The sequence below is a fragment of the Drosophila albomicans genome, chromosome 2R, assembly GCF_009650485.2.
Source record: "Drosophila albomicans strain 15112-1751.03 chromosome 2R, ASM965048v2, whole genome shotgun sequence".
Taxonomy (NCBI): Eukaryota; Metazoa; Arthropoda; class Insecta; order Diptera; family Drosophilidae; genus Drosophila; species Drosophila albomicans.
In genome coordinates this window covers 12,987,324-13,001,418 of record NC_047631.2, presented here as the reverse complement: position 1 = coordinate 13,001,418, position 14,095 = coordinate 12,987,324, and the positions used below count along the sequence as shown (strand labels likewise).

Sequence of the window (14,095 nt, the reverse complement as noted above, 5' to 3'; positions counted from 1 at the left end):
GAAGGCAACATCAAGTGGCAAGCGGCAAGTGGCCAGTGGCAAGCAGGCAATTTGTGGGTGATTTGCATAAAATGCCACTTGAAGTCTCGCGTGAGTTGTGATTTGTGCCCCCCCCCCGCACTTCTCTCCCACACTCCTTTTGGCCACTTCCTGGCCATGGTCATGCCTAAACGGTCCCTTCGACAGCTGATGATTTGAATTATTTCATTTGTTTGCCCAACTGTTGATTTGCTTAACAGTTCAATGAAGCGCAACGGCATTTTCGATTCAGGGCGTGGCACTAATCGCAGATGCGGATCAAAAACGACTACGAAAAGAACAAAATCGTCAAGTGGCGCCAGCGGCGAAACATATTTAATTGAGTGCAACTCGCCAGCAATATAATTGTTCAATTGAAATGAATGTCCACTGGCGGCCGAAGCTTCACAACATGCGACAATTAGTGCAGCATTTTTTAATTGATTGCCACCGAACGTTGCATGCCACGGGCATGCTTGAAGTGCATGTGAGGAAACGCGAAAAACGCATTGAAAACTATCGACATTTATCGAGCAGCTGACTTGGCCAAGACTCCGATAAGTAGGCTTTACGTGCTCATTGGAAAAGTCGAGAATGCGGAGAGAAAGAAAGCGATTGCTGCGGCAAGAAAGTATGAAATGATAATTTCGAGAAATTCTTTCACATTCGCAGATTGCGCGAGAAATGTTTTCCAGATGTTCTTCGAATAGTTTTACGAAATATCTTTAGCTGGTATTCCTTTACAGATACAGATATAGAGACAGTTCTTGTGGCAATCTAATTCACTTATCTGACACGCTCAGCTGCAATTTATTCAGATAACTTATTTATTCACACCACCAGCTGTTGTTGTTGCTGTTGTTGTCGTTGCTCTTAGGCAAAAAGATACATTACATCTGCAGACTGCAGATACTTGAAATGTGCCACTGCCACACGGCCTTACCACACCCAACAACAGCAGCAGCAAGCATTTTTCATCGCCTTTGGCTGCCACAAATACGTATACGAATACGAATACGAGCTCTGCTTTTCTTATGCAATCCAACGTATACAGACATTTTATGCAGCTCCATCACTTGACATGCAAAATGTGCAACAGCAACTGCAACAGCGAGGCGCCTCTGTCTGTCATTTATTCGGCAGTTGCTTCTTTGAGCCAATAAATAAACGCGTCAAACAGTTAACACTATTAACTGCATATTAATTGGCCGAAATAGACACCAGCCAGGATTAAGCGACGCGTCACGAAGTTGCAAGTTGCGACATTTGCCTGACATTTGTATAAATTCCATAGAAGGCGTTCGCCATGCCACATGTGGCAAAGCCTTAAATGGCGTTTGGCGTCTGCGAGTCGCGTATGTCAAATGCGTATTTGCCTCTTCTCCTCCTGTTCCTCCAACTTTTGCCTGCCATGCAAATGTCAAGTCGAGAGTACAGCGAGTATGTGGGTGACGACGACAGGCGGCGGGGCGGGGTGGCATCGTGGCAACTGCAGCGATAATTGCACATTTGTGGCACGCAAAAATTGCCGCGACTCGTCGTCGTCGTCGTCAGCGCCAAACTAATAAATATCAATTGTGTACAGCACAACAACAACAAGTTGTTGCTTTGTCTTTGCATTTCTTTTGCTGTTCTTACAACATGTTGAAACATCTCACACAAACACACACACACACACACACACACATGTACAGATGCAGACGCACATGCAACGCGACTTTACACATGCATAAATTAAACGCAATTAGCATAAACAATTTTCAGCTTTTAGCTGTAATCAAGAGTTGGCGAAATTGCAAATGGCAACTGCCAGGAGCACTCGATGTTGCTGCATGCAACCAACGATGCGTGGAATGTGCTGCAAATACGCATATGGTAAAATCTACTATGGAAATTTTTGGATGTTTGTCTGCAGTCTACGATGCAAGTTTGGCGAATTTGGCGCTGATAACTGCCGCATTGAGAAGGGAAAAGGTGAGGCAATTGTTACAAATGATTGCATCACAAATTTCTGGTGTTCCTTCGAGTATTTACTGCTGTCTCCAATTACGCACAATTTGTTAAAGTACTCATCATGGAAGTGGTCTTAGTTGATCTTCTTCTAATGTTATTAAGAGTTAGTTTTGTGAATATCAGAATATTGTGAGTAAGATTTAAATCTTCTTATTTAGAATATCAGAATAGGGCAAATATTAAATATGTGCACATAAATCGAATTTTTCTCTCTTAGCTGCTAAATAATGTTTTGAATTTCGGAATATTGGGAGTAAAATAAATCAAACCTTCTTCATCTTCTAGCTCTTGAGCGATATTCAAAGCCATAAAAACTTTCTTTATGATGGCAGTCAAATGTAATTGTGTTTTCTTGAATCTATAGTTTTATATATAGCTTTGCCATAGGAGTTTTCTAATAAATGAATTCTATCAAATTTAGAATATCATATTTTTAATACATTTTGATTAAGAGCAAAATAAAGTTTAAAGTTTATGTATCGCATATAAATCTGAAAAGTTATATGAACTGTAATTTAAAATCTCAACTTTATTTATTGCATTCAAATGAAATTGTATTTTCAGTAATATTTAGCCTTGTTCTGACTTGGAAATTTATTATTTAATCAATTCTTTAAATGTACTAACAATGTCATAATATTTCATTGATAGTAAAATATAACTGATAAGTTATGTGGACAGCTATTTAAAATCTTTATATGCTTGTTTTCCTAAGCATTATTTTGGTCTTTGCCACTTCTTATTAAATTAATTGACCCATTTATAGCACACAATATTTGCACAGTTGAAGCACTGAGTCAACTCTTCTGTGAATTCAAACAGTGATGATGATTTCATATATATTGCAGCTGCTCTTGAATCAAAGTTTCAAGTAACATTTGTGCAGACAACGGCGAAGAAGCCTCAAAGCAGCAACCCATAAAGCCTCCTTGAGTCCAGCCAAAAATATGAACGTGAGCTCATAAAATAACGAATACGAATACGAATTCGAATACAACGACAACGACGAACCCTCGACCAAAGCATGACGACTCTGCAGTCTGGCTGTTGAAGAGCCCGCACATGGTTGGTGTTTGTTTACACTTTATACATATATATATACATAAAGTATATATATTCGTATACATTTAAAGTAAATACAAGTATCTGCATGTGTGCAAAGAATGCCAACAGCGTTTTCTGGAAAGTATTTACGAATACTTATGCTGCTTAAATGCTGTTTATTAGCAAGCCAATAAACGAAATGCAATGGTAAACAAGCTGCAAATTGCAAAAAAATATTATGCTTAAAATAATTCATGAAACTCAAATAAATACACTGTTGAATGTTTGTTGTAAGGTGAAGCGAGTGAAGCATGGGAAAAACATGTCAAAGTAACGACATAAAATCTGACGACAATGAAAAGTGTTTCATGAACCAAGAATGAGTGTTGAAAATTGAAAGTGAGTAATTCACATTAAATAAAATATATTCAAAAATAAGTTCTTAAACGCAGTTGCAAAAATATTTTGTTAGCTTTCCATATGTTCAACATTTCAAACATTTCCCTCAATTACTTTGCTCACTTTCATAATAATTGCAGGGTATCAAAATGCTGGCAGGCGGCGCTTGGCAATAAAAATACGTTTTATTCAAGTGTTATTTTGCACGGAAACAGATCTTGTTGTTATACGATATAGATATACACACTCAAACCCATAAAAAACAACATCAAAAAACAGCAGGGTAAGCAGCTGCAATGAAACAAAATATATCCCCAAGTATTTCCATTGCAATGCAACACAGTCAAAAATAATATTTATTTCTCAGCCAAGGTCGAATAAAATTTGATATTGGTCAATGGAATTGGAAATGTGTTTTTGCAAAATATAAAATTTGTAAATTATTTTATTTATTCATGTGGAAATTTGTGATGGTTAATCAAAGTGAGTATTTTCAATAGATAGAAATGCTTCTGTGCTCCATCAGAATGATTAGAAATCAAAACGTTTGTGTATCAATTAACATTTATGACCTCAATTGAGAGAGTGTCTGAGTAATAAAATTGTGCATAAAACATTTAATCAGGATTCAGCTCGCGCAGCTTTCCAGATTGTTGTTGAGAACATTTTGCAGTCCATTTCGTTCATGTATGAAAATATGTTGAGCTATTGCATTAATTGGTTGCGTTGTGGCGCTTATCTGTTAAAGTGGGTCAAAGTTTTATGATGGGGTTCAAATCCCTACCGCAACCCATCAACATGTGTACTACAACAATGTGTGTTGTGCTGCTTCTAATAAAAAATATAAAACATCCACACAATTGGCCCATTAAAAACCAGATGAAAACCGAGACGAGTTGACTCTGAGGGAAGCTTTCAATTTTATTGTACAATTTTTGCGCTGCATTCGGTGGCATTAATTGTGGGCCTTGAGGCCGCTTTTCATCATCGTCATGGGCATTGACAGCATCATAAAAAAACAGAGATCCCCTCTCTACTTTGTGTACTTAGAGCTTATTGTTATCGAAATGTTAGATAAAAGTGACACATTTATGAGCATATTCCACGACTTTGATGGAAGCAGAATATTATGGGAATGGAATGTGAATGTTATGTTTAACAAATGAATATTATTATTATTATGGAGAGGGGGCCGAAACACTTGTTGTGTGTGAGATTTATGTTTGGGGGTTAATAGAAATTTGTGTACAACAAAAAAGAAAAACAATAAAAGAGATAAACATACTTTGAGCGTGTTGGTTATTAGAATCTGAGCTACAACTGAAACTGAACTGGTCTGCAAAATAAAAAATAAAAGAAAAGGGATAAAGGGGAAACAAATTGATAAGAAAACGTGTATTTAATTGGACGCAAACAAATCAGATTAATAGCGTGTTCAAATGCATTAATGAGAGTAACTAAATCTAGTATTAGAAACGGGAATTCTACTTGATTTTATTTCGAGTTGAATGACAGCAAACTACATGTGAGTGTGTTGACATCATCAGACAGAAATCGACCCTCGATTCGGGCGACGATTGACGAGGAGCTCGCTGTGCTTAATTTGCCTGAAATGTTGTTCATTTAAAAGTGGCTGCTCCATTTCATTAGATTATGGGATGTTTGCGAGGACCTTGAGCGAAATTCCAGACGAAGTTTTGAGTCATGTTCATGTCCTAATTAACCAACTGACAACAAAGACATTTGGGATCGCGCCTTATGCCAGTTTTGCAAAATGGAATGCGCACAAAGAGATAAAGCCAACACACACACACACACACATACTGGCAGCCATAATAACAATGACTAACAACTGTAAAAGATAAAAAATCGCACTCCCACACACACAGAAGATGGATAATACACGCAGAGACAGAAAGATGCTGGAGATGAAGATGTGCGACAATGTAAATTCAGTTGAGATACATGCGAGACTATATGAAAAACAAGACGTTCGAGTTACTCTCGACTCCCCAACCGATGACAAACAGAAAGGAGTCCCACAGTCTCAGTCTCTGTCTCAGTCTCAGTCCTTGTCTCTATCTCTGTCACTGTGTGAGTTTCAGTTACAGTCAAAGAGTGCCTGAAGCTGACAGGGCAACAAGCAAATAAAGCGACAACTTTAACAAATACTCATCGTGAGTCCTGCTCCCTGCTTCCAACACACACACAGCTGGCAACCATAAGCTTACTAAATCTGAGCAACGCGCTCGCGCAAAAATAAAATAAGAAAAAACACCAAGAAGAAGAAGAAGAATTCAATAAAATGTTAAGTAAATAATAATAAACGACCTTCGCTGGTTGCCACCGAGAATCTCGCCTTTAGCCATTTTGACAGCCAAGCGTGGGATATTAAAAGTGTGGTCGCAATCTTGAGTTCATTCATTCCCCACTTGATCTGCATATATGTATGTACTACTAGTTAACTTATCTGCCTGTAAGCGAGAAGAAACGGTAGACAAGTCTTTTGCGTGTGTAATAAAAGATAAACCTTGTGTAAATTTCATTATCAAATCCAAGTGGCGCAGGGCCAACGTTAACACCGCAACAATAACAGCAATTAATAGTGCATTTGGGGTCAATTTGATAGCTACTAAAAGCCATCAACCTCCATTAGCAGCTGTTGTCATATTTAATTCTGCGATATTTATTTCGCAAAAGTCGCATTTGCTATGCAAATAAATATGTGTTCATAAATAAATAAATCTATATTGCGTTCAAAATATATTTTGTTGTCTTTGGCTCTCTTTATTTGTATTATTATTTTTTGGCAACGAGAAATGTTGTGTTGTTTTTTTTTCGGCACATGCAGCAAAAATCGCAGCTTAACGCCGTCGCCATATAGTTTCCCAACGTCACAATGACAACAACACAAACAGCAATAATAACATAAACAGCAAATGAATAACTGAATACACTCGTATATTTAGTCTAGATAAAGTATCGAATGCAAGAACAAAATACACGCGAAACCGAGAGTAACATTTCAAATAAGTACAATAAAAAGGGAGGTGGTAGAACAAAAAAAAGGAAAAACAAAGCTGAAGAGGCGCATAATTTTAAACGTGACTGCTACAAAGAATTTCATTTCATTTATCACACAACATTTTTGCCAAGCGACCGAAAGACGTCGTCGCCGTTGCCGTTGCCGTTGACGTTGACAAAAATTACTCGTATTATTATAAATTCGACCTTATTACTCTTGTTACTTTCGTTTGTTCTACAACAGTTTTTCGCGCTTTTCGAATCTTTTGCTACTGCTTCGGGTTGTAGTTGTCGTTGTAGTTGTTGTTGCTGCTGCTTTTGGCATTATATTTCACTTCTGGTTAAAACGAATGCGCCCAAAATTTATGGACAGGGCTTAGAACATAACGCGAGGGGCGGCACAGAAAACACTTGTGTTACTTTAATAGCTCTTTTCTATTTTCAACTGATTTGTGTATCCTTGCACTGCGTTTTGCATTTGTATCTGACGGATGCAAATGTATCTTTTTATTGTTTCGCCGGTTGATCGCGATCTGAGCGCGCGCTCTTTGCATCGACGAGAAAAAACGCAACCAACTTACGCGCCGACGTCTCGTAAACTGACCCAACAACAAAGCCGGCGGTCGTCGCATGCGTTAACAACACAACAGCGCAGCGCAGCGCACTCAGCTCAGCTGACGCTGGCAGCGACGCCAACGTCGACTGCAGCCACTTTGCGCTCAACTCCAATTGCTAACGAAACTTGTTCTCCCCGAAAAGCAGACACAACAGTGCCTCACTACAATTCACTCACGCATCAGTGAGAACTTGTTGCTCGCATTTTGAGTATTGTTTATGGAAATATCTTTGTATCTATGTATCTTTTTATCTTTATTTTGATTATTTTATTTCCCCCACTTGCGCTTTTTGTGGCCGCTCTCTCTCTCACTCTCAGCTTCTGGCTCATTAAGTGCTTGTCGTATGGTGAGTATGTTGAGTGTTGAGTGTTGAATGTTCGACTATTGAGTGCCGAGTGCTGAGTGTTGAGTGGCTTGTCTGCCGGCCAATTGAGTGGCACTCGTGAGTGTTGTTTTTATACTCGTAACATTTCAATGAGCTTTACGATTTGCCTTGTTTATTGCCACAGTTTCTTTCTTTCCTTCCTTTTTTTTTCATTTTTGGTTTTGTTTGTGGTTTTTTTCTCATCTCTTGTTTTTTTTTTTTTTGGCTTATTCGAGACGATTTATAAATGCATTTGAATGGCCTGTTTGTCGCTCTGTTTTATATTTCCCGCATTTCGATTGTTTTTATTTGATTTTTATGGCATTTAACACGCATATTTTTGCGCTCGCCTTTTGTTGTGTGTTCTGTTTGTGTGTGTTTGATTCTCTCAATGCATTGCAATGATTTGAGGCTTATGAGTCACGGACGGGTTGTGGATCATTTATGGAGAACTGAAGGATTTACAGCCACGATTCGATGTTTATAAACAGCCAAAATAAAAGCCATTCAACCCAGTGAGATTATGCTTAATATGTGCGAACAGATGTGATTGCCAAATATTTCAAGTTGAAGTGAATGAAAATCTCATTGAAAACGTATAAGAATTTGTAGTGAAAGAATGTGCATTTGAAATTAACTAGAGTTTTCTTTGAAATATCTACAAAAAATCACTTGCATTTCAATGCCAATCGTTGCCACATGCCACAAGCAGCCGCAAGCATTACTTGTAAATATTCCTTTTGCATTGCTCAAAGCATTTTTACTTGGCCAACAAATCTTGGAGCTTCTCGGTTTCTCTTGTTCTCGTGCACTTCCTGTTCTACTCACATGTCAGCTCATAACATTTTTTCCATTTTTCTTTTGCGGAGAAAAACAATGTGAAAAACCACACACTCAACACACACACACACACACACACACACATAGCATGTCAGTCAGCAAGTGACAAATACATTCTCATATGCCAATGTCTTCTGTCAACTGTCAGCTTCATTGAAGTCTTCATAAATCGGCAGAAGAATTCAAAGAGTTGATATGCAAAATGCATTTGCTATTTGCTATTTGTGCCGCTCGCTGACAAAGTGTGAAAAATGCTTGCGACGAGTTTTCCATTTTCTTTAATTTTAGTCACAGACTTTTCTGTCTCTATCTCTATCTCAAACTATTTCTCTACTCTCTACGGATTTGGCCTACACACTTATGCCGCCGGCAAAGGACGTGGTAGAAAAATGATTTTTATTAACTGCAGACGCGACACTGTAGACAAAACGAACTTCGGACTGAAAAACGGGCAGCCACGTTTTTTTTTTTTGTCGTTTTCTGTAAGTGTCGCTGGAAAATCTATTTTGAGCGCATAATTTTTCACGCTGCCACCTTTTGAGACAGATATTTTGTTTGTCCTCCGCATCTACTTCTTTGGCGCTCTGCATATGCATTCGTATTCGGATTCAGATACAGATACATATCTTTACCAAAAGGCGATTTGTCGTCGTTTGCAATGCTAAAAGTATCTATGACTTTAGTTTCTTTTGCCAACTTGTTGTTGTAGTCTCTGTCTTGTCGGATTTCCTGCATTTGCAAATTGAATTTTGCTCTGCGACTCGTTTGGGAAATTTCATTGAGCCATTTGCATATGGCATTTGCCTTCAAATGGAATTGTGTTGAAAGTATTTTTTCTTTTCGCTGAGAAAGGCATTTTTGCAGTTATTACTTTTACTTAAACTTTGGATATGCTTTGAGGAAAACCAATTATCTAATTTCAACGGAAGGAAATATAATTAATAAACGCTTGACTAAACCCTTAATTCCATTTAAGAGTGTGTTCATTTGGTAAAGTGGGCAAGTCGATTATTTAACTATTTGATGGTAAATGAATGTGCTTTTTATTATTACCAAAAGTGTTTACACAAAAAATATGAGCATATCGCAAAAAAGCCCAAGTAAATATTTATGAAAAGCGCCCAACTTCCAATTGGTTTGAAAGGGTGAAATTGTAAATTGTAAATGCGGTGTTCCACACAAAATGGCGCCACCAGACATTGAACATCGTGCAACACAAAAACAACAACAAAGAGGAAGATAAAAAAGAAAAATGACAGCGCAAATGAATTGGCCCGAACGTTGCGATGTACGAGTCTGTGTGTGTGTGTGTGCATGACGATAGGAATACTATACTATATGAGTGTGTGAGTTTGTGTGTGTGCATTGTCAATATAACTGAACACGTTTGACAATTATACACGGTTGCATTTCGTGGCATATTGGTGCAGTTTCGCAAACAACAACACAACAACGACCAAAAACAAACAGAAACTGGCACAAAAAGTCAATGACTACGAGTGCAATATGTGGTCCTCAATTGATAGCGAGTGGGCGGATGGTTAGGGTTGGGGCTGAGAGCAGCTTTTGCAGCTGAGCAAAGTAATCGCCGAGCGCAGCTCACGGAAAACCAAAGCCAAAGCCAAAGCCAAGCCATTTCAGCGTGACAATCAATTGATTTCCCAAGTGGTATAAACGGAAAATATTTTTCCCCCTTTTCATATTTTTCAAACATTTCTATGCTACGTTTGTTTTTTTTTTTGACATTTTTACGCTACGGGCGTTCTGCCATTTGTAATCAATGTTCGAAACATTTAATGGCGCGGTATGTGACAAAGTGTCGCTTAATATTGCATATAAATCATCGCGAACTTTTATTTCCGTCTAATTAAAAGAAAAAACAAAGCAACCAGGGATCAGGAAGAATTCCAGAAAAAATTACACAAAAAGTAAAGGAAAACGAAATGTAAATATTGTTGCTTTTGGTATGAAAATGAAATATTGCCAGCTGCTGTTTGATTTCCATTTATGTATTTGTTTTTCTTGTATTTAATTCTGTTTGTTGCTCTCAGCGCTCAAGGGCTTGCTTTAAATGCGCATCACAGTTTGTGATTTTCTTTTTATTTTTTTTTAATTTTGAACACAATATTTTTCATAACTTTTCATTTGTTGCGTGAATTCCAATGAATTTTTTACATGGTTTCTGTCCCGGCTACGCCAAATGGATGCTAAGTGGAATGGATGTAACGCAAAAAAATGTTGCATACTTTTAGGGCTGCCTCTAAAAAGAAAATAAATTACTTGGGCTGCACACAAAATGAAAATCTCTTCGCTTCGCTTCGGTTTGGTTCTATCGTCTTAAAAAATTTAAATTGATATTAGATTTAAAAAATCCAATTTATTGCCATAAATCAGAAAGGCAAACACGAAAACGACCAACATATTTCACACTGCGTATGAGTGATTTATAGAACGATAATAAAAAATACAAAATTGATTCTATGGTGCCTGGCCTTGCATAATAAACTAAACTGCAGTCGCACTTGCAGCGCTTCCCCTATATTTTTTTTCGCAGACCCAACTGGGCGAGCAGCCTGTAGAGCACTACGGCTAAGTGGACTCAAGGACAACGATGACAGGCAAGGCAAACACAGTCCAGTCCGGCAGCTGCTCCTGCTGTGGCGAAGCTCAGCGGTCATAGAGGGTTAAATGAGTTGGCCGTGTATATATGTGTGTGTGTGTGTGTTTGTGTGGATGCCGTCAATATCGACCACATGTGGTTAAATTATGGCGAGGAGCGCATTGTACGCTCCCCTTTGGGAATGCAGTTCAGCACTGTTCTTCCTGCTGGTCATTGCAATTTCTATGCGCTTCAGCCATATATATTTTTGCCATTTTTACAGTTTTACAGGAAATCAATGAAACATATTTTATAGCGTTAAGCAATTGGTTTCTAGTTGGCCATTCTGACCGCTATTCGTTGCCGATTTTCAACGTATTTAAGTGGGTTAAATGGTCGCATTGTGTTGCCTAACGCTGGGCTACTAAGTGGCAATGCAATTTGATGCTCTAGAGCGTATCCAGGCTGCCATTGTCCTATTGTTGTTGTTCACCCTACTCTCTTGAAGTCCTCGCTTATTTGCCCACTGAGCCAGAAGTTGCTGCTGCAGCTTCCGAACATGGAACACACTCGGAGCATGACCAAATTCGAGGCAAACCTAAGTGTGCACTTTTCATTAGCATGTTTATTCGATGCTGCGCTTCGCTTGTGGTTTTCTAGAGCAGCTCTCAGCTTCGGACTTGCCGTGACATTGATGTGGTCATGCATCATCTCGGAGCCGGATTAGCGAGCAGTGTAGAGAGGTGAAGAGAGTACTAATTGGGATCACACTTGAGTGCGAATTGTACAGCACAGCATTGATTAAGGCTGTGTGGCAAATGCAATCCGCATTTTGCGGCTAACCAACTGACTGCAGTTCATTATGATAACATTTTAAATTTTCGTTTTTAAAGTGTGTTCAATGAAATTTCTTGCGACTTCATTTGCATTCCTTGGAATGCACAATGCAGCTGCAGCTGCTGCTACTGCTGTGAATTGTATACAATTCTCTGGTTGGCCATTGTTTGCCGCATGAAAAGCAGCTGCCACAAACAGCAGTTTGCTTGTGCAACAATACACTTTGCAATTCCATTTTGCAATCGCGTGCAAAAAATCACTTTAATTTCATTAATGTGAAACATGCAGAAAAAGGTGCCAAAATGTTGGTAGCGTTCGAATGGAAATTGTGGTGCGCTTCTTTAATTTATATTTCGCAGTTGACAATTTAAAATGCACCACATGGCGTATGCTTAATAAGCAAACCGTAAATGCAACTTTAAATTCAATTAATGCAAGGCTTGTTTTTAATTAATAGAATCTCTCTCTCTTGCAGAAAGGCACAGTTCAAGCAGAGATAGAGACGAGAACATTTGTGTGGTCAATTAACCGCAGTGCATGCTGGAAAATGCTGCCTGACTTCGCCTGCTCTCGATGCCTTTCTAGTCTGGACAACGACAAAGTTTGTCCCACAGCCAGAGCAGAGCAGTGAAGAGGAGTGTGAGTACTCACAGGGCAGGCCATTTAGAGAGACTTCATTTAAACGAAACGAGACGAAACGAAACGAAAACGAAAAGGAAGGCAACCGCTCCATAAAGCGCCTCCTTTAAGCCTTGTACACTCAAACTTTAATTTGCGCTGCTCCATTTTTGTGCTGGTTTCGTGGTAATTGTTTTAAGTTGCATTTATTTAAACTTTTTACGTTTCTCCTCTCCTCTCTTCACGCTCTCTTTGTCAAAACACCCACGCTTGCCAGTCGGCAAACTTTGCTCTGCTCTCCTCTTGTTGAGCAAACTTTTTTTTAATTCTATTTAATTTTTCGCTGCTGCCTGCGTCTCTGCCGCTGCTGCACGTTGTTAATTTTGTTAAAGTTTTTCATATCAGTTTTTATTGTTGTCGCGCTTACATCAACCTGCGTTGCGTGGCAAGCAAATTTTATACTCGCCAACAATCGCTTGTCATAATAAAAAACTATACGAAATTACTGGTTTTTTATGCGATATTCAACTTATCACAACTTTCATCGCAAACTTGTATCAAAATTGAATATTCAGCAAAGAAAATTCCACGAAAATGCTTCAGCGCTAAATTTGCCTTTGAGTTTAAGTATTTGTAGTGAAATTTTGCTGCGATAAAGCTTGAGATAAATCGATGTGCAAGCTTTGCAAACTAATATTGAATTAATAAGGCAAGAATTCACACATTGGAAATTTAGATTCATTTTTAGAGAATCTGAAACATTTTTATTAAATACAAACTCGTTGTGCAAGCGTTGCAATGTAGCCGTAAATTAATAAAGCAAACATTAGAAATTTAGATTGATTTCACTTATTTGATTTCATTTTAAGAAAATTTGAAACATTTCTATTAGTTGCAGCTTTAAATCATCATAGCTCTGACAAAATGGAATCATATTTATGTGCAGAATAATACATAATTGATTCACAAACGAGATTAAGGAATTTTCAAGCAATTTAAATTGCAACTCAAATGTAGGTCACTTCAAAAGTGAGAGAACAGGCAGGCGTGGCCAATTTATTTACACAAATTCTCATGTATTTGTCTACAGATTGACCCAATAAAATTAAAATTGTTCCCCACTAGGGAAAACGACATAATATATGTATGTATGCAAGCACATACATCGAAGACGAAAGAATGTTATCTAAAATGCATAACACGAAAGCAGAGACAAGAGTCCGATTTAAGCAATAAATTTGCACAAAATTGTTGCCAGATTTATGCAGGCTTGCTTTTAAATATATGTATAGTACATGGATTATCATCGTCTACCTCAATGTTTGGGGCTAAAGAGAGGACACGTTAAAGCCTAAGTCTTAACGCTTGTTTGGGCCAAGCAAGTTACTTCGCTTTTTGCACTCAAGTGTCATATTTATGCGCACTTTGTTGCAAATATAAATGTATTTCTATGTTGTTCTGTGTTTCCCCCCCAGAAACATTGACATGCTGCATATTGTTTCGTTTTATGGCATTGCTGTTTCCCCCGCCCCGCCACGCTACGCTCCGCCTCTTTCTGCCGTTTGTTTCGTATTGATTTTCGCTTGGGCTTAGCCCAGTTGCCCAAAAGTATGCTATGCTTGTCTGTGCACTCAACGAGTTATTCACATGTGAATGTGTGTGTGTTGAGTGGAGGGGGAGAGGGGAGTGTGTGGGGTCGGGTTGTGTGTGTGTGTGTATTAC

General features: G+C 38.4%; 1 protein-coding gene across 16 annotated transcripts in view; it reads right to left on the bottom strand.

Annotated features, from left to right (window-relative positions):
* LOC117576480 (dystrophin) overlaps positions 1–14,095 on the bottom strand; it is a 175,826-nt gene that overhangs the window by 23,584 nt on the left and 138,147 nt on the right. For 10 of the 16 annotated variants that reach the window (XM_052007085.1, XM_034261251.2, XM_052007090.1 and 7 more), the window contains one exon: positions 4,760–4,810. The exons of 5 other annotated variants lie outside the window; for them this stretch is intronic. In XM_052007085.1, the coding sequence (XP_051863045.1) occupies positions 4,760–4,810 (51 nt within the window). Of the gene's footprint in view, positions 1–4,759; positions 4,811–6,918; positions 7,069–14,095 lie in introns of those variants that run through there. One more of the 16 variants, XM_052007097.1, reaches the window with a different exon arrangement.